At 37.3% G+C, this 24,002-nt stretch overlaps 2 protein-coding genes, 1 long non-coding RNA gene and 1 pseudogene across 6 annotated transcripts; 2 read left to right on the top strand and 2 right to left on the bottom strand.

Moving 5' to 3' along the window:
- Positions 1-3,029: 3,029 nt before the first annotated feature.
- On the bottom strand, positions 3,030-5,450 carry LOC125194700. The gene is made up of 10 exons (XM_048092941.1): positions 5,304-5,450; positions 4,955-5,225; positions 4,800-4,884; positions 4,610-4,734; positions 4,447-4,531; positions 4,213-4,333; positions 3,966-4,126; positions 3,768-3,888; positions 3,457-3,689; positions 3,030-3,380 (listed from the first exon to the last, which is right to left on the bottom strand). Exons 1-9 carry the CDS (start codon positions 5,448-5,450, stop codon positions 3,570-3,572), a joined length of 1,236 nt encoding a protein of 411 aa, XP_047948898.1. The 3' UTR covers positions 3,030-3,380; positions 3,457-3,569.
- Positions 5,451-8,533: 3,083 nt separating this feature from the next.
- Positions 8,534-23,988, bottom strand: LOC125192625 (ran guanine nucleotide release factor-like). 4 transcript variants are annotated; one of them, XM_048090250.1, is made up of 8 exons: positions 23,906-23,988; positions 11,288-11,371; positions 11,158-11,193; positions 10,920-11,057; positions 9,704-9,790; positions 9,113-9,160; positions 8,959-9,035; positions 8,534-8,841 (listed from the first exon to the last, which is right to left on the bottom strand). In XM_048090250.1, exons 2-8 carry the CDS (start codon positions 11,360-11,362, stop codon positions 8,694-8,696), a joined length of 609 nt encoding a protein of 202 aa, XP_047946207.1. In that variant the 5' UTR covers positions 11,363-11,371; positions 23,906-23,988; the 3' UTR covers positions 8,534-8,693. The 4 variants fall into 4 exon arrangements, with proteins under 4 accessions (XP_047946207.1, XP_047946208.1, XP_047946205.1 ...); XM_048090251.1 differs by lacking the exon at positions 23,906-23,988 and adding an exon at positions 11,549-11,874; XM_048090248.1 differs by lacking the exon at positions 23,906-23,988 and adding an exon at positions 11,552-11,874.
- Positions 18,898-19,518, top strand: LOC125192626 (annotated as a pseudogene).
- On the top strand, positions 22,978-23,614 carry LOC125192627. The gene is made up of 3 exons (XR_007171439.1): positions 22,978-23,011; positions 23,090-23,137; positions 23,369-23,614. It is a non-coding gene; the product is annotated as an uncharacterized LOC125192627 (long non-coding RNA).
- Positions 23,989-24,002: the final 14 nt, after the last annotated feature.

Genomic DNA, 24,002 nt, shown 5'->3' with positions numbered 1-24,002 from the left:
ATTTTACCACCCAACGAAGTAAAGGCAAACATTGAATTATAAGATCGAATATTTTTCAAAAAGTGGACACTTTTCAAGTCTTTAGAGAACATTAAATCATGTAAGACTTCTGGAGGACGAAGAAGCTTAGGAATCTCAATCTTCCCATTCATACAACATTTTGAAAATTTGGGTTTCTTTGCTTTAGACGGTTTGCCCAATCGTTCTTCATACCAAAAATATGCACCACAGAATGAACATAGAAATGAAGCATCACCAATATCCCAGAATTCTACAAAACATTAAACAAAAGTGAGCCAATAAAAATAAAACAATGTACACATTCAATAAAATTTATTACACGGCAATGCATGGGGTATGGCCACTACAATTTTTTAAACAACTACTTGAATTTTAAAATCATTATAAGTAAACAATTTTAACAATGTATGGGGTATGGCCACTACATTTTTTAATGCCTGCCTAACTTAAATAATTTTTATTAGTGTAAACTAATTATATGGCCTGAAAATATGAATTAACCATTTTGCATTTAAAATTAGAAAATGAATCATTTAAACCCTCTATAGATTACACCTTTTTTTTTAAGAAAAATGATTGTTTTTAGTTTAAAGGTCTAATATGGCCCGCCTATAATATAAATATGTGGAAAATAATACAATACATTTTGTAAAACAGAAAAATGACTCTGACTCTGACTGTTAGACTAATAACTAAAGCAAATTTACATCACAAAAAAAACCTAAAGGATGTACACCACTTCTCCTAATGAGATTTAAGATATTATTTATCAAAACCTATAATTTAAGATTGCACTGGTGAGACACTTCCTAGTCGAGCTTCATTTTATTGCAATATAGTGATCCTATCCACTAAAAACCTAAACCTTGAAACCTGAAATCTTAAACCCTCAACTTTAAAATATACTCATCATGACCAACAAATGAGCCAAATATCAATAAAAATCTCCCTCCGTAATATAGTTATATGCTCATATTAAGAAAGTGCTTTACAATCGGGCTATGTGAACGGTAAATCAAAAAAAAAAAATTCCTAGCATTTATCCAAGCATCTATTCACCTAACGGTATTGTTTATTGGAACCAAAATAGTATTTTGTTGAAGCTATACATGTATCCTATCTAATCAAATAATTGTGTTTCAGAGGTATAAGGAATGTAATAGAAAGAATGGAATACATATACGGATGCTAAAAATATGAAATGCAAAGCTAGACTCAGTAAGATGACCATTCAAGGAATATTTAAAACACTTACATATCAGATTGAAAGCAAACCTGTGTTGTGAAGCTCCACTGAAATGGATTTAGCAATTTCCTCTTGTGCAGAAGCCGTTTTCGGTTGTAAAGATTTTAGTTGTTTTTCCATTGTCTGTGTTCTGGAGAAAAAAAATCAGTACTAAAAGTAAACTAAATACTTCAAGAATTGTAATGGTTATTAAAAACTTATTCATATCACAAAACGTTACTAAACCCATAACACCTCTTAATTAACCAATCATATATAAGTTTAAAACTATTTTAGTGCTATAGCTAATGTTGTGATTGGGATTTCTATCAGTTATATTAATACGTTTAATAGATAGTTCCTAAGATATGTTAAAATATAAGGATCCTATTTTAAAATATTTTCGCTCATTTATCACCAAAAATCTTTTCACTTTCCCTTATTTATCATAAAAACTCTACAAAACTTTTCACTTTTTCTAAATGATTTAAGGAATATTGGCAACTTTGTTTATTGGTAAAATTCAACCCTAGCATCTCAATAAGTTGATTGCGTAGGAATATTAATGTAAAAGTTGGATAAATAATGCTTATTATATGGCAATTAGTGCTCCATAACAATGCATTGAATATTAGCATTAATATAATTATAACAGTTACAAATAAAGTGGAATTAAGGTAATTCAATAAATTTGTTAATTGCATTTTCATTATTATTATTATTATGCAGTAATTTCTATCAACCGATTAGACTTTTTTTACCATTGAAATGTCTCAATACATGATTGCATATTAAGTAGAAAATGAATTTCCATCACTATTGTGCATTAAATGCACACAATTCTTACAAAACATACTCGTCCAATTTAGCTTTGTTTTTAGGATTTCCTATTTCATCTTAAAAAATTACAACAACTATGTTGATTGTTGAGTTCTACAATTTTTCGCACAACGGAATATTTTTTAAAACACATTAATTTCAATTTTGTGAGCTTTGTGAAAAAACTAAAATTAATGCCATTGTAAAACTTTTGAATACATATATAATTGAATATAATCATCTATACATGTAGCAAAAGATGGAAACATCTATACTAATGCCATTTTAATTAAAACTTTATCTATCAATTAACTTTTTTTTATTATTTAAAAGGTCAAATAATTATAACTCATTTACACAAAAACTAAATTACCAATAATTAATACTCTAAACAGTAAGCTCATTTACAATCCATATTCCTCAATTTTAATTTTATTCCTATTGTCATCACACTCCATCAAAGTGCTTCTCATGAAAAAAAAAGGAATCACAAATCTGAAATTTTGAAATATAAATTTTCGACTCATATACAATAATACATAAATGGCGTGAGTTATGGAAGGTGATCATGAGAAGCCCTTTGGCTTTTCGCTTCTTCTAACCTTCATTATCTTAATTTTATTGTATATGGTCGTGTCTTTCTATATTCTCATTTTGTGCCTATAAAAGGTATTGTACATTGATTACACATATTAAAAGTATTCTCCCTCATCTCTCAAGCTTTTTTACATTTTATTGTGTATTTTAGGAGCATTGTATTGCTTGATTCCCGGAGCTCCATCAACTTTGTTGGTGTCTAGCGGGTTTAAGTTGCTTCTACATGTTAGGAGGAAATTGTTTGATATTGTTTCTTATTTCAAATAAATATTTCATATTTTGAAGAAAATAAAATTGCTCGATAACGTTGAATTTATGTATGGCATTTACCAAATAACATGTTGTATTCCAATAAGGCGGCCAAAAGTAATCAGTAAACCTCAATAATAATAATAATATAGAAATGCACATAACAAAAGCTCATTGCCCATCACTTAAAGCAATGATGCCAACCTAATAATTGGAAAAACAATAGCTAATACCAAAAAACATAATAAAAAACAGATCCATGGGAGTTCAGCTAATGAAAATAACTTTCTATAAACTAATTCTTCTCCTGTTTGATCATTAATTTCTTCTGCTCACCAACAACGACAGTCGTTTCTCCTAAAATTTCAACATCCAAAATTCTTTTCAATGAATCTTTAGCAATCAATTCAGTACGAGTGTCGTTGGTACCAGAGGCAGAGCCATGGAGAACAACGCCCGTTCCAGCAAACTGAATAGAAATGTAAACATTAGTACATGGAAGTGTAAAAAAAAAACATAAAATTCATTTGGGACCAAATCGTTACCGGAGAAGCCCCTTCCAAACTGGGAGAAATTTCCAATCGTGAATCTGAACTCCTTGAGTCCAAAGTTGGAGGGGCATACTTCTCGACGATTTGAGGGTCATTGCAAATTTTATTCACAGTGTATGGATTATCAATCCAATACTCAGTATTTTTTTCACATTGATTCTAAAAAGTAAAGTTTGCCCCAAGAGCTTTTCTTCAATCTCAGGAGGAATATATTCATCAGCTCCAAGCTAGAAAAAATAAAAAATATATATAAAATCAACATGTAAGTAAAGGTCCATAAATAATTTGGTATATCACCAAAATACCTCTTCATGGCCAAGTCGAATTTCATCAACTTTTTTCCCTAATAGTTGGACACATTCTCGATCCCATAATAGCAATGAGGCATTGCTACTACCGTCAACAACGTTCACAATGAACCGGAACCTGCAAAACGAAAGCAAGTAGACGGGTCAAATGCGGAAACAAATATAAATGATGATAAGCAGTGGGAAATACTAAACCTCGGAACGACAATCCCATCAGAATTATCGCATTTATCACAGGTGAACCCATTCTCAAGCTTCACAGCCTTTTTGACACATTGTTTACATGCCATGTATGACCATTGTCCATAGTGACACTCAACATTTTCAATTCTACAACAAATCCAGTAAGAACCATCCTATAGAATACAATATTTAATTTTAAGTGAAATAAAAGTAATATATAAAGAATCAAAAAAAGCAAATAGAAAGGGGGAAAAATGACCACATCTTCTTGTACATCTGCAAGGGTCTTTACGACCAAGTCATCAAATTCATTAGAAACCCTTGCATCAATAAAACGAAAAATTGCTTCTTGAGACAAAAAAGCGGCATCACCGGAAATCCTATGAAGATATCACGTGGATGTTAAGAGAATTAACATTTCACGTAGAGGCAATACTACAATTAAAAGTGATTTAAAAGCAAAACTCTAAAAATGCAAGAAAAAAAGCTTTACCTCTCTTTGAAACTGGAAATCTCAACCATATCTTGGTTGATGTAAACCCTAGATGTATTAAAGTGCGTACTCACACGAATCGTGCCTAAAATTAAACTTTTTAAAGTTAGTAATTTGTCGCAATAGAAAATTACATATATTTAATAAAAAAAATGACACTTACCGCGAAACAAAGTTGGCTTGCAAAATTGGACAATAATAATAGGCATTTTTCCTTTAATTCTTTCCAGTTGTTGAAGATAGGAGTCAACAACATCTCCCCACAATGTGCAAAAAAGCATGGTATGGCTGTGGAAAAAAGGGGTTCAAATATGTTCTAAAAATAACAAAGCAAAACCATTTTCAACACTTACTCAGCATCTGATAGCCGGATCTCGATGAGTTTAGATGTAGAATGCTTAACAATTTTTCCAGTGTCGACAACCACACCGATGATGTCTGCAAAAATATAAAGGTAAGAACCGTGGACCAATAAAGTGTAAAGTAAAGTTAAAGATGCTAAACTTACCAAAAAGTGGTTCATCACATACATTACCAATCTGCATAATCTCCTCAAATGACTTAAAATTAAAAAGCATTTTTGGAAATTGAGGCTCATTAACTTCAAACATTTGTGTGCTTGAAATCATCTTAATGTGGTATGCATGATTTGTAACTGGATTGCGAGGACGATTTTGCCTCACGAGAAAATTGCGTATACGAAAAATACCCCCTTCCCTCATTAGTGCGCCAAACCTTGCGTGTAGAATGCGTGGAATGGTTGCTTGAATCCTTATGCCCTGAACACAAAAAAAGTCCATAGCTAATGATTTCATATAACTTACAAAATCATAACTAAAAAGCACAAAACAACATACCATTCGATCGTGAAGCACACATTCTAAACTCACGATATTGGTTTTGTCTCTAGGAGCGGCAACTTCATAGATGTGAATACAACGAACTTTGATAATCGAATTAGTTTTCGTTAGCTGATCATCGAGCAACGTGTGGAATGGTTCCATGGTATCAACCTTGCTACTCGTGGGAAGAACAAAAAGATGAAGCTTGAGTTGTATAAGGTATGTAGGTATGTGGAGATAGATCAAATGTCATATTTATAGGGCAAAAAATGGACCATGAGCCTCCTTTCAAACTTCTCAAATTCTCCACGTATAAGTGTGCATTTGATGCACACTATGATGATGGGATATTTTTTGAGCAATTTATATGGAGTAACGGCTAAACTGCAATGACAAATATTGATATATATAATGATGATGGGAGTTATTTCTGGACAATTAATATGCAACGCCTATTTCAATTTATAAACTTCCATTCGACCATTCATCATACAAAATGATGAAGCTATATTTAAAAAAATAAATATCTTATACAAGTGATTTAAAAAAATAAATATTAGAAGTAGAAAACAAAGCAATTGATTTGTGATATTTTTTTCGCATAATTTTATATCACAATGATATTAAACTTGTATTTTTCATTACATACCTTTTTTCTTATACAAATCACCTGTATAAGCAATTTCCACTATACACTAAAATCTACTCCCTCTGTCCCATTAGAAATGCAACGTTTTCCTTTTTGGGTTGTCCCACTAAAAATGAAACGTTTCCTAAAATGGAAACATCACTCTCTCTACTTTTTCCTCTCTCTTACTTTACTCTCTCTTCATTAACTCACAAAACAACACTTGCATAAAATCCTGTGCCGGAAACCAAATGTTTCATATTTATTGGGACGGAGGGAGTACATTATATGAATATAGGCCAAAAAATACTGAAAGCACAACTTTATTTATAAATGTACAACCCAATGTACGTAGTAAATAGAATTATCATTCTAGTATAAGAATTGTAATTCCATAAATATCCTCAAAATTCCCCTTGGTAATTCCATAAATACCCCCAAAACTCCCCCTTTGAGCTTATTATAAATTAATAACTTCTTCCCATTCCATTTTTACTAATCATGATATATGAATGAATAACGTGGTAGTATAACTTTGCCTAAACATATTAATTAGTCCATATCCGGTTCACTCCTTTAAACCACCAATGCATTGAACCGCCGTGAACCGGCAGAACCGGCCGGCCGGACCGGTTGGACCGTGAACCGGAAACCGGTTTAATATTGTTTTGTTTAAAATTTTTTAAAATTTGTTGTTGGTAGGGGTTGAACTCATGACCTCTCTTCTACATAAGAAGACCTCTACCACTCCACCACATGAGCTCATTGAACAATTTGAACATCAAATATTTTTATACATTAACCATTAAACTTTTATCTACAAAAACTAATAATTCATTTTAATTTTATATTCTTTAATATAATTGTTAATTATAATATAAATAATTATCATCCTCTATATTTTAATGATGTTCTACTTACCATCTATATTATTATTAGTACCATATAAGATTCATTATTTACTACTCCCTCCGTCCCGGCTAAGATGACACATTGCTTAGTCGGCACGAGGTTTTAGGAGTTATTGGTTAAAGTGTTTAATTGGAGAGAGAGAAGGTGAGTGTAAGTATTAAAGTAGAGATAAAGAAAGATGGATATTTTAATAGGAGTGAGAAAAAGTGGTTGAGTGTATTAATTGGAGAGAGAAAGTTACCAAAAAAAGGAAATGTGTCATCTTAGTTGGGACAAACTAAAAAGGAAAACGTGTCATCTTAAGCGGGACGGAGGGAGTATAAATAAATTTTTTATATTACATACTTAATTTATATACCCTAGCTTTTGACATCAATGAATATTTTTATCTAAACTTAATACCTAATTCGTATTTAATTATAATATTATTTTACGAAATAAATTTTCTTAAATTAATAAATATCATCTATTTTAATACATAAAAATATTAAATTTCTTAATAATATATAATATATGTGTTTATTATATATTCCGGTTCAACCAATGGTTCGACCAGTGAACCGGTTGAACCAGTAACGACGCCGGTTCGCCGGCCGGTCCGATTTTTAAAACATTGATAAAAAGTGTCCGGCATCAATCTATCATTTTCGCCGGCTTAAGAGAATTTCCATATCCTTGACTATTGATCAGTGTACATTTATGTTATTGTTCAAAGATTAATGAGTAAAGGCCAAAATTGGTCCTAAACATATGTCCATTTTATCATTTTGTTCCTAAACTTTATCTTTTGAAATTTTTTGGTCATGTACATTTCAAATCGGATCACAATTGGTCCTCCGTTAATAATTCCGTTAATATTTAACGGTCAACAATTTTAATCACGATTTTGACCGACTTAAGCAATTTTTAATTATTTAATCATCAAAATTATTATTATTATTATTATTATAAATAAAATCATAAATTATTTATTCCAAATCACTTTCATCTTCTTCTACCACTTTCATCAATGGGGAAGGGAGCAGAAGATTTTCACCGTGAACCCGTCACGCCGTCACTACCTCTCTGGCACGACGCCGCTCCACCGCTGGGCCTCCTCTTTTATGTTATCCCCCACCGGCGCAAAAATCTGCGATGGCAGCCCAATCCGAATTGGGCGAACTGCTGCACCGGAGCGGGGATGTTGTCGTCGGGGCCCTGCGCTATGGCGGAGGAGGATTCGACGGAGGAATCGGCGGCAAAGCGGAGGCCGATGCCGAGCTTGTTGAGCCAGCTCATTCTGAGAGGAGAGGGTTTGAAGGTGTGGAATTTGTGAGGGGAAATGAAGGGTTTGAGATTGGGGAAGGAGAAAGGGGGTTTGAAAGAGGGAGGAGAGTGGGGGTGTGGCTATGCTCATGGTGGCTGTAGCTGTCGATTTTTTGAGCAGCATATTTTTGTGAAAATCTTCCACGACCATTGATGAAAGTGGAGGAAGAAGATGAATGTGATTTGAAATAGATAATTTATGATTTTATTTAAAAAAATAATTTTGATAATTAAATAATTAAAAATTGCTTAAGTCGGTCAAAATTGTGATTAAAATTGTTGACCGTTAAATATTAACGGAATTATTAATGGAGGACCAATTGTGATCCGATTTAAAATGTACAGGACCAAAAAATTCAAAAGATAAAGTTTAGGACCAAAATGATAAAATGAGCATATATTCAGGACCAATTTTGACCTTTACTCAAGATTAATATATAGTATAACACTATTATCTTGGATACTTTTTCTTCGTAAAGACACACATGTATAGTCGAAATGCCAACGATTCTAGATAAAAGACAAACAGCGGAAACCGTAACGTAAGCAAGATGCCTAGCTCAAGCCACGGCACCAAAAAGGCTCCAGTCATTCACCTTGAAACTAGAGATAGCACCTCTGAAGACCTCCTCCATCGGCATGCATCTGGACTGTGCAGCAGGCACGGCTAAGCCGGCACCGACTGTTGCAGCACTCTCACTCAAAGGGCTGCAAGAAGGGGTGCAGAAGATGAGCCAGGGAAGAAGAGCAGATACTAGAAAGCAGTTGCAGCTGAGATAGAATCAATATGCGCACTGGGGCGGCAGTCATACAGAATCTACTTACTTTATCATCACGGGCTCATATGCAGTAATCAGAACATCAGTACCGACATCCTTGAGGCGCAAATTAGCTAGATAAACCTGGAAATAACGTATATTAAGGTCCCAATAAAATATCTTGAGACAACTCTCCTTGGAAGATGAAATGGCGAGTTTACCTTAACTAGGTTTTGTGCATCTCTTCCCTGTCTACCTTTAGATATGGCCTGACAATGGAGCGTAACAACAATGAGGTTTGCTGATAAATTATTATAGGAATTAAACACCAACCACACAATGTCAACCTCAATATCCTTGAATCTCTTGCTAGATATTTAGTGGTTGTACACTTGTACTACCTAGGCACTAAGAAACAACTCACACTAGTTCAAGGGTCTATATCAGGTTAGCAGAACTTGAATGTCCGCAAGCAGCAGAAGAAGAGGGCTTAATTGATTGCAATCTTGAATTGTTTGCATGAAATCCAGTACTGAAAATGTTTTCCATAGACATGTTCCAGAAGTAGGGAGATAATAAATGGGGTGTGTAACTACTAACACAGGATCATGCAACAAAATAATATATGAAATGATTATCTGAGGTTCGAGGAGAAGTGCGTTTTAACTCGGTACATATTTCTTTTAGGGACAGGCTCCAGAGGGTTGAGTGGGCTGGTTAAGCTCTTTATATCACAAACTAGATACATTATGATATCACTCTCAATGCATACAAAATAGTACTAGTACCAATCAGTAAAAGACTGTACATACCATCTGACCAACTGCAGTTGTGATAACAGCAGGACTGTCTCTAAATCGTAGTGCATCAGCCTCAAATACACATGATTGTTCAAGCACCTGGTTTATAGAACAAGCCGATGCAATTATTATGAAGGAAACTCAAGATTTTAAACTTATCAGCTATACATTTTATGTTTTTTATACAACATAAATTGTCAGCAAATAAGATCTAGAAAATAATTTATAGAGTGAAATTTTCATCTCTGCCAATAAATTACATGATGACCATGTTGTGTTACATAACACAAAAGTTGAAAATAATAGAATTACAGATGCAGGATCATAACATCATTAACTTCAGTTCTCATAATTATGTTCTTCCTGAATGAAAAGAAATGAATAGAAATAGGCTTTTAAAAAATGAGCAAAATATACATTACAAACTAAAGAACAGAGAAAACCAGTCATCAGCTAGTACATGATAATGGTAATCAGATCTAAACTTAATTCCACTACAACAACCACTTCAAAGTTAAACCTGTATAAATTTTATAGATATGTTTCATCTCTAAATCCTCAAGGACACACTGAAATCTTGAAAGACTCTGTCTACAATTTCTTTAGGATAAAATTGAAACTCACAAAACTCAAAAAAACCACTTGACAACACCATTGTATTGGAAAACTTTGTTCCAATTTGACCCACGGTTGCATTTGGATTTGGAGCTAGAGATTTTTAAAAAGGTAGAAAACAATTGAAATTCCATCCAAGTAACTTTATAAAAGAGAAATTTAAAAAAGAAGATGACACAAATTACAAACCTTTCTCAATCCAAACAACCGCCAGAGTTGATATAATGGAATCCAAATCTATCCCAAGTTACTTTAAGCCCAAAATATGGCCGTATAGATAACCTCTCTATCACCATCATGTAAACCAGTGCTATCACCAAAACAGCTAATTTGAAGATAACATCAACCATGATAATGACAAACTTCACTGACAAAGTTTTAAATAACTGGAGATTACATTAAAGGGAAAGTTCAAATGTGTTAGATAATGGATTGACAGTGAACTAAAACAACAAAATAAATTGATATCATCGACTTCCTAAACTTCACTAATTCGTTGGAGTAGCATGAGATGCAGACAATTGGGCCAATTCAGCCACGTAGCAGCATGAAATTCGAAATCTTACAGAAATTATAAGGAAAAAGGAGGTGAGATTAAGAACTCTAATTGTACCGTTGCTCCTTCAGCATCTTGCTCATTAGCCAGGTCTTGAAGAAACCACGTGGCACTTCCGTGATCCGCCACATCTGTCTTCAAGTCGAGGAGCTCAAATATCAAGCTCTCGTCGCGCGATGGATCCACAAAACCCTCCTACAGCAGCAATTTGCTTAATAAAAGAGAGTCGATAAAATACAAAAGAAAACAACAAATTCGGAGGAAAGGCAAATTAAACGTCCAGGAAGTTTCTAACCTGATGATCAGGAACTTGGCGCATGTTGCTTACGTCCTGCATAAACAGTAAATTGAAACTTCATTAAATCTAACAAATTAATTTTTTTTAAAAAGCAGTACAAAAGGGGGAAAATATAATGAATATAAACCTGGAAGCGAAGCGGAAAGGTGGAGGAGACGGCGCCACCAAAGAGTGGGCGTTGAGTGCATAAATCCGTAGGCATTTTATTCTGCTGCTTCAATCGAGGAGAAATTTATAGGTTTTGTAAAATTGTTTAAAAATTGATAATAATGTAGCTTAACGATGACGCTATGATAGACTTAATAGCTTTATATATTTTACAAAAAATGCTCAATTAAAGTATAGAATTCTCAAAGAAGATTGAAATATTTATAAATAGGTACTGTACAACATTATTGAGGCTGGCAGAAGGGTCGGAGGAAGTGCGGCGGAAGGGACGTAGGTAGGCAGCAGCAGCAGCGGAAGAGCCGGAGGCAGCCGGCCAAACAGACAGTTAAGCAGGATGGAAGGAAACCCGGCGGTGGGCGTGGCGGCGTCGATTGGCAGAGAGAGCGGAAGGAGGCAGGCGGGGCGGGCGGCGAGACAGGAGGGACGGACGACGAGGCAGGGCGGACGGAGCTCCGGCGAGGCGGTGCTTGTGGCAGATTGATGATTTACGCCGATTATAGGGAGAGAGAGGGAGGCGCTATTGTAGGGTTTGAGAAGTAGTATTAATTTATTTGGGATTTAGTTTGGGTATTTAGTGTGTTGGATACTTGGATTGAATGGACTAATTTAAATTCTAAATATTAGTAATAGTATAGCACTTTGTAATTACTACTACTATTTTTTAAAATAAATTGTTTATTAATTTGGGTATTCGATTCTATTATTCTGTCTTTAGCTACATGTTTATCTGAACTTCTAATTTATTGTTATTGTATAATATATATTTTAAATATTTTTTATTAAGTATTTATATTTGTATAGAGTTAGAATAGACTTGACTATAAGATAATATATTGTTGTTCAAGAATTTTACTCATTTTTTTTTTATTACTTTTTAGACTTCTAAAACTTTTGAAATATGTATACATATTATCATGTATTTAAACTTAAGTTTGTTTAAGGGCGCGTCTAGTTCCCCTCACAAATATTAACACAAATACAGTATGTATACACAATATAAACTTAAGTTTGTATTCTATATATATGTATTTATATAGAGTTAGAATAGACTTGACTATAAGATAGTATATTGTTGTTCAAGAATTTTACTCATTTTGATAATGGGCTTTAGGCTGTTAGACTTATCAATTGTTTGGTTGAGCCCGTTTATGATGATTGGGTTTGTGTGCTATGTTTGGTTGAATAAGTGTAGGTAGGAAACAAAATATTGAGGGTCTAAATTACCCTCTCCTTTGTGAAGGATGAAATTGGCGGAAATTTGCAGGCAAATTAGGTGCTAAATTGGTCCTGATTCCCGTCAAAGCTCTCCCAAAACTCATTAATTGGCATAACTGGGATACTTAACTAAGAGGATGTTATTCCACATCATTGTTGTGAGAACTCATCGACGAGCATCAGCAGGGGTGAGGCGTCGACGAGCTTAACCCAACCGGCAAATGTAGTGCGAATCCGATTAAGGTTAGTGATAGCGCAACGATAATGTTGAAGTGTCTTTATGTTGGTATACGAGGAGGTTTTGAAGGCGAATCTTCAACCATATCGACAGGTACTTGGTCAGGAAACGCCTTTGCTAAGGTCCGATGGGCATGGCGCAACTCCCCTGTTGCGTGATTGTATCTTTCAGCTAGTGCACGATATGCCTTGTAGAACTCCTCGACTAATTACATCAACTCGGGTCGTTTCTTGTAGTACATCTCAGCCCTTCTAGCGAATGAATCCGCATCCTCTTCAAGTAGCTAGATCATAAATTTGACTTTAGAATGGGTTAGTGGAATGTGAGACCTAATTATTTATGAGAAAGGTGAAATGTGATTCTTATTGAGGAATGGACAGAAGTGGCAAAATGTGACTCATATTGTGCGATGGAGGAAGTAATATTTGGCGGAATGTAAATAGCGGTTATTTTTTTAATTTAAATGGAAATACTGAATGACTTGGGTAATGAGAATCTTAATAAGTTTAAAATAAGTCAAACTTCTTAAATATTTTATTTTAATATTGCAACGATAAGAGTCTTGAGCAACGATGATAAATTTGTTGGGCAAAGGGGATGGAATGAGAGAATTTTCCAACGATGGCGGGTCCTAAACGGTCTGCAAGAGTAGATGTTTCTGTTGGAGTTTGTATACTAAAAGATGCTTCGAGCGTACATGCCTTTGTACAGTCAGCTTGTGCATGTATACGAGAAACGCCACGTCCACTTGTTTACCTAATTATGAGAATAAACAATATAATATAATGGTTTATTATTGAAATATAATAAACAAGTCTAAGGCTTTTTACTAAGAAGGTCAAGTAGGGAAATTCGATGAATCTCATCATGAGTTTTCCAGTAGGGGACTTGGCCAGATCTAGTAAGAAGAAAAACGTATTCACAACCTAAATAGGTTTTGGCTACCTATTGGTACGGTTGCGGTGTTTGTGATAATTCTCTCTTACCTAAGACGAGATTAGTAACACCGGTGTGGTAAAGCACTGAAAGGATCTAATCCGAAATGTATTCTTTATTGCTATCTACTGAAAGAATATATTTCAGAAAGTTTAGTATTTTCTAGTCTATAATATTAATATCAATATTGTTTATTCAATCAAACGCCACTTTGACTTATCAATATGTGAGAGTTTGTACGTAACTCAAGTTCATGATATCTTGGGTGGTAGTAATTGAATAACATGAAGGTATTGGAATATTATTTCATAGAATTCGCGTGCCCAGTGTGGTATGATTAAATCCCTAAGGGGTGATCCCCAAGAGGTGTTTGAAAAAGGAATTTATTATTCAAAAAACTGCGCAGTTGTAATTTATTCCACGAATAATAAATAAAGTTTCAAACTAGAAAAACTCTTTGGAGAATTAATTTAATTCTAGTCACATAGCAGACAAAAGAATTAAATTGACGGATCAAGATAATCTTAAACGCGGGAAATATTATAAAATAAAATGGACCCAAGTTATTTGTAATTTGGTGATTTAAGTGGGAGTGCAATATTATTCTTTAGTGAAACAAAATAATATTCCATTGATAATATATTAAATCATGGGTCATTTGATTTAATTAGTTATTTATCTAATGGGTGAGCCCAACACTTAAGTCATTCCATGGATCCCCAACCTAGCCCAACAAGTCCATTATAAATAGTGATGAGATGTGGAAACCCTAACACACCATTCATTCACAACACTCCTCCCCTAAACCCTAGTAGCCGTCGCCGGCTCTTTCTCTCTCCCCTTGCCTCGGTTTTCGTGCCTTGGCACGTGGGAGAATTAGGGTTTTGTTTTTGTTCTTGTTCTATCCTAATTCATAGGATTAGATCAAGACAATATCGAGTTTGTGATTGAGTTTCCCTAGATCTCTTCAAGACTATTATTGATTATTCAAGATCCGCCCACACGGATGGATGATCAAGGACTAGGGAATAGGTTGGAAGATTCACGGTCGATAAACCAAGGATCTCCGGGTGGTGCAGCTAGCAACTTCGATCCTATGATGGATTAAGAAGAGGTAACAATCAAATTTACATCAATTGTGCATGATTATGTGTTTTTGATGTATTATATCTATAGATCTATGTTTATTGCATTAAATTGGAGTCGAATGCATAATCACCTAAATAGATCCGTTAAGGACCTGTTTGTTTTCCGTGTCTTCCGCTGCGGTAGTCCCAACAGTTTCATTAGCCAAAAAATATAGACACGGTTTACCTTCGACAATGCGGACTTCGCCTCTTTTTTCAGCCTTGTTACGATCAAGAAAAACTGGACCTTCCACCGGCTGCCCCGACCTAAGGACATCAGCCATCGATCGTCCAAAATGAATATTCGGTTGGCCTCCAGTGGCTGCTCCGGTGTTCTCTTTTCCGTCCGACGACGTGTTGTTATGGCTTCCTCCATTATTGGCTACCTCCTTGTCAACCAAGTCTGCCCAACGGCCAGAAGGCTTGTTTACCGCCGCTGTGGAAGAAGGAGTTGGCAGTGAGGGCTGAGTAGTTCGGGCTGGGGCCGGGATCGAAGGCTGAACGTTACTCCCAACCTCCCGATTTTTCAAAGCATGCAAACAATTCTCCAAGGTAGGGAAGTCGGGCATAGCTTGATAAGTGTTCACACTCTGCATGCCTTGAATATTTTGCGGATTCGAGCTCGCATTTCCGCCATGTTTCGTTCCAGAAAACAGAGCATTGGCTATTTGGTTTACAAGGTGTGTCGAATTGGGCTTGTATAAATGAGAATTTTTTTGGTTTTGGGCTAAGGCAGATTGGGTAGAATTTTCCAATTGGGCTATGGACTTAATTTTAAAAGGGGCGGCATTTTCACTTGAAGAAGCCGAACGCTTATTGGGCAAAAGGGTATTAGAGGCTGGATTATTTCAGATATTTTGATGTTTGGGCAAGGGGGGTTTTTTTTGTAGAAGATGTTAATTGGGTTGAGATATTTGGGTTGGAAATATGATTAGAAGATGGGCTAGTATGGATAGTGGATTGATTGGAAAAAAAATTAGGCCCAGTAGAAGAACTAACCTGATTTGTGGAATTATTGTGTGAGCCCAACATAGAAGGTCCAGTAGCATAAATAATTCCATCTCCCTGCACCGCCAGAGGTCGACCCTCATTGAGATCAAACATATTATTTTCCTCCAAATCAGCAGCCAGATTCGTCCCCCCTATGCAAGAATAATTTTCTGCCATCTCAATATCAATAGAGTCAACCTTTCCAAAAATTCCACTTCTAGAAGTATCTCCATGCAATTCAAAATTTTGAATATTTTGCTGATTTGATCGAATATCTTCTCCTCCACGCCTTGTCATTATTCTTCCACAATTTTCGGCAGATTGCAATCTCTCCAAGTCAAACTTTCCTTCCGTATTTTGAAATTCAAATTGGAGTGCATTAAGATTTGCTAAAATCTCTCCCTCCTTTTCGCCTCCTCCTTCATGCATGATAGTGTCTAGATTCATAGCTTGTTTAAGCAAAGCCTTAGCCTTGTGTGTAGCCAACGAAACCCTAGAAACCCTAGCATCCGGCGCCGCTTTCCGATCAAGAACGGACGGATTTTGAACATGAACATTAACGAAATGCCCATTTTTCTCATCAGCCAGATGCTGCTCTTCCATATCTTTACGATACTCCTCTTCATCATCAAGTAAATCCTCCTCCTCAAGGTCTTCCGCCGATAAAGCATGATCAGAATCTCCCAACCTTAGCTCCGACTCCGCCTCTGACCCCGACGGAAGAAGTGAATCTCTCGCCTCACTCCACATCTGATCAGATTCCTCCTCCACCCCTAGAGAAGATATGCTATCCTTGCGCTGAAACGATTCCGGCAAGATCATCACCAAGATCTTGACTTCGCGTTTGGCTCCTTTGCTACCCTTAGTATTGGCGCCGAATCAGAGCGGATTCGTCAAAGGTCGCTTTCTTAGTGATAATGTGCTCTTGGCCCAGGAATTATTACATGATATCAATAGGTCACTCATTCAGAAGGCAAACTCCCCTAATCTGGCTCTCAAGTTGGATATGGCCAAGGCTTATGATCGAGTGCAGTGGCCTTTTCTCCTCATGGTGCTAGAGAGGATGGGATTCCCGCCGGGGTTGGTGAGTATGGTCAGCCGATGCATCTCTTCGTGCTGGTTTTCGGTGTTGGTGAACGGGTCTTCGGCAGGTTTCTTTCATTCCACGAGGGGATTTCGTCAGGGAGATCCGTTGTCGCCATCGCTCTTTGTGCTTGCAGCAGACTACCTTTCTAGGAGCCTGGACAGGCTTGTGGCCACGCATCCTTACATGTGCTAGGAGAGCGCCGGTCGTATCCCATCTGTCTTATGCTGATGACATTGTCATCTTTGTCAGGGCACACAGAGAGTCTGTGGAGAAACTGATACACTGTCTTGAGCATTATACCACCGTGTCGGGCCAGATGGTGAACAAGGGAAAGAGTCACTTCTATCTCTTTAGAAAGTTCGACTCTTGGGCGGCGGAGTTGGCAGAGGTGAGTGGTTTTCAGCAGGGATTCCTGCCTATGACCTACCTCGGAGTGCCTATCTATAAGGAGGGGCTCAAGGCCCAATACCTTCTAGATATCTGTCAGAAGATAGTGGACCGGATTCACAGCTGGTCTCATAGACATATTTCTTTCGGAGGCCGCCTTGCTCTCATCAAAAGCACCCTAGTAACCATTCCCCTCCACATCTTCCAGGTGGTCGAGCCTTTCAAGTACTAGATGAGAGATTTGGAGCAGATCATGGCCAGGTTCTTCTGGGGCATGGTAGGGCAGTAGAGGAAGATTCACTGGATTAGCTGGGGGAACAAGATTTGTTTACCGCTGGGCGAGGGAGGCCTAGGCATCCGCCATTTCCGGGAGCTCGTCAAGGCTTTTAGCATCAAGCTCTGGTGGAGATTTCTAGCTCAGGATTCTTTATGGGCGCAGTTCACTATGCGCAAGTATTGTTTCCATGCTGGTCGTGCTTTTATTTCTACATATTCTCCGCATGATAGTCCTATTTGGCATCGTCTGACTAGGATTAGGAGTCTTGTGCATACATACATTAGATGGTCCATCGGCGAAGGGCGGATCAGTTTCTGGGATGACGTGTGGGTCGGGGATCGCCCCCTTAGGAACTATTGTCCGTCTGGGATTGATCTTCCTGCCGCTGAGGTCTCTAGGTTTTGGCATGATCATACTTGGCGAGTTCTCGACGGCCTCAGCTTGGGAGTTCATCCGGACACGGTCCCCTAGAAATGTCAGCCTTCGCTTGGTGTGGAATGCTGGGCTGACCCCGACCATTTCCGTCTTCATTTGGCGCCTCCTCCTCCGGAAGGTGCCGGTTGAGTGTGTTGTTCAGACCCGTGGTATCTCTCTCGCATCCAAGTATCTGTGTTGTGTCTCTTCTTTTACAATCGAGTCGTGTCAGCATTTGTTTGTGTCGAGTCCTCTGGAGAGATCGGTTTGGGATTATTTTGATGGCTGGTTCCCTCATATTAGCACACACATTCACACGTGCACCGACATTCCACTTAGATTAGGTTTTTGGTGGAGGTCCTCTCACAGGCCCTTGCCTTACACATCTCTTTTCTTATTCCTTGCTAGGTATATTGGTTCATTTGGACGGAGAGGAATAGCTGCAAGCACCGCAGCATTTCTTTTGGCAGGTGATACGACATTTGCGGATCTTGGTGGCAGCGAGTGTGCTAGTCCCCCTTCATTGGCGCGGTTGCACCCCGGCTGTCGACTTCATGCCTACAATTCCTCCTCGCTGGCGAGTCCTTAGGTCCCTGAGTGTGCTTTGGCATCCACCAGACCCCCCTTGGGTCAAGTTGAACACTGACAGGGCCTTTACTATCTCGACGGGACAGGCTGGTGGTGGGGGAGTGGTTCATGGTTCAGACGGTTCTCATCACAGGTTTGGGTAGAGATGGACGAAACAGCAGTGGTCGCGGTGTTCACTTCGGGACGCGGGGGAGCAGCGGACGTGAGACATCATATGGCTCGCATTCGCATCTTGCTCTCACAGTTGCAGGTTAGGTTCTCTCACATCCACCGAGAGGGCAACCAGACAGCTGACTTTCTTGCAGGTAGGGGGGCTCAGACACCTGCCATGACCTTCTATGATCTGCTTAAACGACACCTAAAATGGTGGACAAGGCAGTTACTATCAGGACCAGGAAGTTCATGACAAACCGTCTCCTTTCAAGAAAACAATTTATCATCGATGTCTTGCATCCGGGAAGGGCCAATGTTTCTAAGGCCGAGTTGAAGGAGAAGTTGGCAAGGATGTATGAAATTAAGGACACAAATGCCATCTTTGTGTTCAAGTTCAGGACCCATTTTGGTGGTGGCAAATCTACTGGATTTGGCTTGATCTATGATTCTGTTGAGAATGCTAAGAAATTCAAGCCTTAGTACAGGCTAATCAGGAATGGTCTTGACACCAAGATTGAGAAATCAAGGAAGCAGATGAAGGAAAGAAAGAACAGGGCGAAGAAAATCCGTGGCGTTAAGATGACTAAAGCTGGAGATGCTGCTAAGGCAGGCAAGAAGAAATGAATTTGTGATATTTTACTTTTCTGTGTTTGGAATTGTGGCGATTTTCATGCGACAATATATTTTTGTTTGCCTTAGGGTTAATTTAGCTCTTTGTTTAATGCTAATGCGGCACAATCTTTTTTGATTGTTACCAAGTCTCAAACTCTTTGCTATATCTTGCAGAGTATTGTCTTTCTCACTATTAATTATCGTATTTGCCCATAAAAAAAAAAAACTCTAAACCATAAACCATTCGTCACTTTGCACGCAAATCACACACACTAAAAACACACAATGCTCTCTAGCCCATCGGAAATTCCAACTCCGATTTCACCAATTTTAGCCGTTTTTTGTTAGTTTTTTTCTGATTAATCTTTTCGTTTTAGTGATTAGAGTGTCTTCACCATTTTTTTTTTTGTTTTTTGGTCGTGTTTTTGGCCGAAAATCGGCCGGAAGGTTTTGAGTCGTCTTTTTCTTTTTCGCCCGTGTCTTTTTTTTTTCTTTTCCGGCGGATTTTGGCCGTCTTTCGTTGTGTCGTTTTCAGATCTGGTTTGTGTTGGGTGCGAGGAGTTGTTCTACCGATTCTGATCGGTGTTTGGTGGTGGTCGGAGAGGTTCCAATCGGCCACTCGTGGCGGATCCGCCGCGTCGGCGCTTGCCGGAATCGTTTCAGCGCAAGGATAGCATATCTTCTCTAGGGGTGGAGGATGAATCTGATCAGATGTGGAGTGAGGCGAGAGATTCACTTCTTCCGTCGGGGTCAGAGGCAGAGTCGGAGCTAGGGTTAGGAGATTCTGATCATGCTTTATCGGCGGAAGACCTTGAGGAGGAGGATTTACTTGATGATGAAGAGGAGTATCGTAAAGATATGGAAGAGCAGCATCTGGCTGATGAGAAAAATGGGCATTTCGTTAATGTTCATGTTCAAAATCCGTCCGTTCTTGATCGGAAAGCGGCGCCGGATGCTAGGGTTTCTAGGGTTTCGTTGGCTACACACAAGGCTAAGGCTTTGCTTAAACAAGCTATGAATCTAGACACTATCATGCATGAAGGAGGAGGCGAAAAGGAGGGAGAGATTTTAGCAAATCTTAATGCACTCCAATTTGAATTTCAAAATACGGAAGGAAAGTTTGACTTGGAGAGATTGCAATCTGCCGAAAATTGTGGAAGAATAATGACAAGGCGTGGAGGAGAAGATATTCGATCAAATCAGCAAAATATTCAAAATTTTGAATTGCATGGAGATACTTCTAGAAGTGGAATTTTTGGAATGGTTGACTCTATTGATATTGAGATGGCAGAAAATTATTCTTGCATAGGGGGGACGAATCTGGCTGCTGATTTGGAGGAAAATAATATGTTTGATCTCAATGAGGGTCGACCTCTGGCAGTGCAGGGAGATGGAATTATTTATGCTACTGGACCTTCTATGTTGGGCTCACACAATAATTCCACAAATCAGGTTAGTTCTTCTACTGGGCCTAATTTTTTTTCCAATCAATCCACTATCCATACTAGCCCATCTTCTAATCATATTTCCAACCCAAATATCTCAACCCAATTAACATCTTCTACCAAAAAAACCCCTTGCCCAAACATCAAAATATCCGAAATAATCCAGCCTCTAATAAATGTTTAATTTGTTAAGGACCTGCGAATTTGTTGTTTTCTTTTGTATTTTATCTGCTCTCTTTTATAAATCAAATTGCTGCTGTAGCAGGTTTTTGTTGATCCAACGCGTGACGAGAGCTTGATATTTGAGCTCCTCGACTTGAAGACAGATGTGGCGGATCACGGAAGTGCCACGTGGTTTCTTCAAGACCTGGCTAATGAGCAAGATGCTGAAGGAGCAACGGTACAATTAGAGTTCTTAATCTCGCCTCCTTTTCCTTATAATTTATGTAAGATTTCGAGTTTCATGCTGCTACATGGCTGAATTGGCCCAATTGTCTGCATCTCATGCTACTCCAACGAATTAGTGAAGTTTAGGAAGTCGATGGTGTCAATTTATTTTGTTGTTTTAATTAACCGCCAATCCATTATCTACCACATTTGAACTTTCCCTTTAATGTGAATCACCAGTTATTTAAAACTTTGTCAGAGAAGTTTGTCATTATCATGGTTGATGTTAGCTTCAAATTAGCTGTTTTGGTGATAGCACTGGTTTACATGATGATGATAGAGAGGTTATCTATACGGCCTTATTTCGGGCTTAAAGGTAACTTTGGATTGGGAAAGGTTTGTAATTTGTATCATCTTTTTTAAATTTCTCTTTTCTAAAGTTACTTGGAGGGGATTTCAATTATTTACTACCTTTTTTTTTTAAAATCTCTAGCTCCAATTCCAAATGCAACCTTGGGTCAAATTGGAACAAAGTTTTCCAGTACAATGGTGTTGTCAAGTGGTTTTTTGAGTTTTGTGAGTTTCAATTTTATCCTAAAGAAATTGCAGACAGAGTCTTTCAAGATTTTAATTTGTCCTTGAGGATTTAGAGATGAAATATATCTAAAATTTATACAGGTTTAACTTTGAAATCAGGTTGCTGTAGAGGAATTATTTTATAGATCTGATTACCATTGTACTAATTTACTAGCTGATGACGAGTTTTCTCTAATCTTTAGCTTGTCATGTAGATTTTGCTCATTTAAAGGCCTATATCTTTTCAGATAGGAAGAACATAATTATGAAAACTGAAGTTAATGACGCTGTGATGTTGCATTTGTAATTCTATTATTTCAACTTTTGTGTTAGTGTAGCACAACACGGTCGTCATGTAATTTATTGAATGAGATGAAAATTTTCACTCTAAACATTATTCCTCTGTATCCTAAAAATAGGAACTTTGGAAACGGTAGTTTTAATGCAAAATTGGTAAAGTAAGAGAGATGAAAAGAAAAAATGGTTAACATTAGAAATAGGAAGAGAAAAAGTAGTTGAATTAGTGTTAGTGGATGTGTGGTCCATTTTCTAAAATGGAAAGTTTCTATTTTTAGGAAACGGACTAAAAAGGAAAGAATTTCTAGCTTTAGGAAACGGAGGGAAATGGAGGGAGTATTTTCTAGATCTTATTTGATGTCAGTTCATGTTATTTTATTAAAAGCATGAAACGTATAATCTGAGTTTCCTTCATAATAGTTGCATCCCCTTGTTCAATAAAACAGGTGCTTGAACAATCAGGTGTATTTGAGACTGATGCACTACGACAGTCTTGCTGTTATTACAACTGCAGTTGGGCAGATGGTTGTACAGCCTTTTACTGATTGATACTATTTTGTGTGCATTAAGAGTGATATCATAGTGTATCTAGTTTGTGATACAGAGAGCTTAACCAGCCCACCCAATCCTCTGGAGCCTGTCCCTAAAAGAAATATGTTTTGTGTTAAAACGCACCTCTCCTAAAACATATTATTTTCTTGCATGATCCTGTGTTAGTAGTTACACACCCCGTTATCCCCTTATTTCTAGAACATGTCTATCAAAAACATTTTCAATACTGGATTCCTTGCAAACAATTCAAGATTGGCATCAATTTATCCCTCTGCATCTGCTTCTTGCAGACATTCAAGTTCTGCTAGCCTGATATAGATCCTTGAACTTAATGTGAGTTGTTTCTTAGTGCCTAGGTACAAGGTGCAACCATTATCTAGCAAGAGATTGAAGAATATTGAGGTTGACATTGTGTGTTTGGTGTTTAATTCCTATAATAATTTATCAGCCAACTTCATTGTTACTATGCTCCATTTTCAGGCCATATCTAAAGGTAAACAGGGATGAGATGCACAAAACCTAGTTAAGGTAAACTTACCATTTCTTCTTCCTAGGAGAATTGTCTAAAGATTTTTGGTTAGGACCTTAAAATATGTTATTTCCAGGTTTATCTAGCTAATTTGCGCCTCAAGCATATTTTCTTTATCGTTATTCCTTATTTCTATTCATTTAAAACATAAATTTTCAAACCCAGCCACCGTGTAAAACAAACGCTACCTAAATCCCTTTCTTCTTCTGAGCTCCCACACTCTTATGCAGGACGTAAGCAACATGCGCCAAGTTCCAGATCATCAGGTTAGAGACTTCCTGAATGCTTAATTTTTCTTTCCTCCAAATTTGTTGTTTTCTTTTGTAAGGCATTAAAAACTACTCATCTTTACTATTTTAGATGCCTATAGATCTTACACATATAGCAAGTAAACAACAGGCAATTTGGTTTCATAAACAGGTCGATTATAGTTCGGAGGGGGGATGAATCCTAATACACCAACAATATTTTTTCAAGGATGCAAAAATCAATCAGCTGGCAGTGAATCAATATTAAAGCTAATCTAATAGCATCTTCCCACAATCCGCAAAAAAAAATCACATTGCATATATCGAAGAAATCTTTCATACAACAAATTGCAGCTTAGCAGCATAAGAAGAGAAACAGAAACCGAATGCAAAATATCAATCAAATGTAGAACAAACAAATGTAGGAAGAGCCATACAGGAAGAAACATCCAGACGTTTTCAAACCATAAAATTTGCAGTGATAGTTAGTGTATCGGAGTAGATACAACATCAACTTACAGTTGCGATAAAAGGAAACGTGCACCATCGTTTCCCGCTGCCGACGCCCTCACTCCGATCTGCTGGCCGGTTATATAGTCCTCTTTTATGGGCCAAA

The sequence above is a fragment of the Salvia hispanica genome, chromosome 6 (assembly GCF_023119035.1).
Source record: "Salvia hispanica cultivar TCC Black 2014 chromosome 6, UniMelb_Shisp_WGS_1.0, whole genome shotgun sequence".
NCBI lineage: Eukaryota > Viridiplantae > Streptophyta > Magnoliopsida > Lamiales > Lamiaceae > Salvia > Salvia hispanica.
The sequence above is the reverse complement of the archived record's forward strand: the minus strand, read 5'-3'. Positions and strand labels throughout refer to the sequence as shown.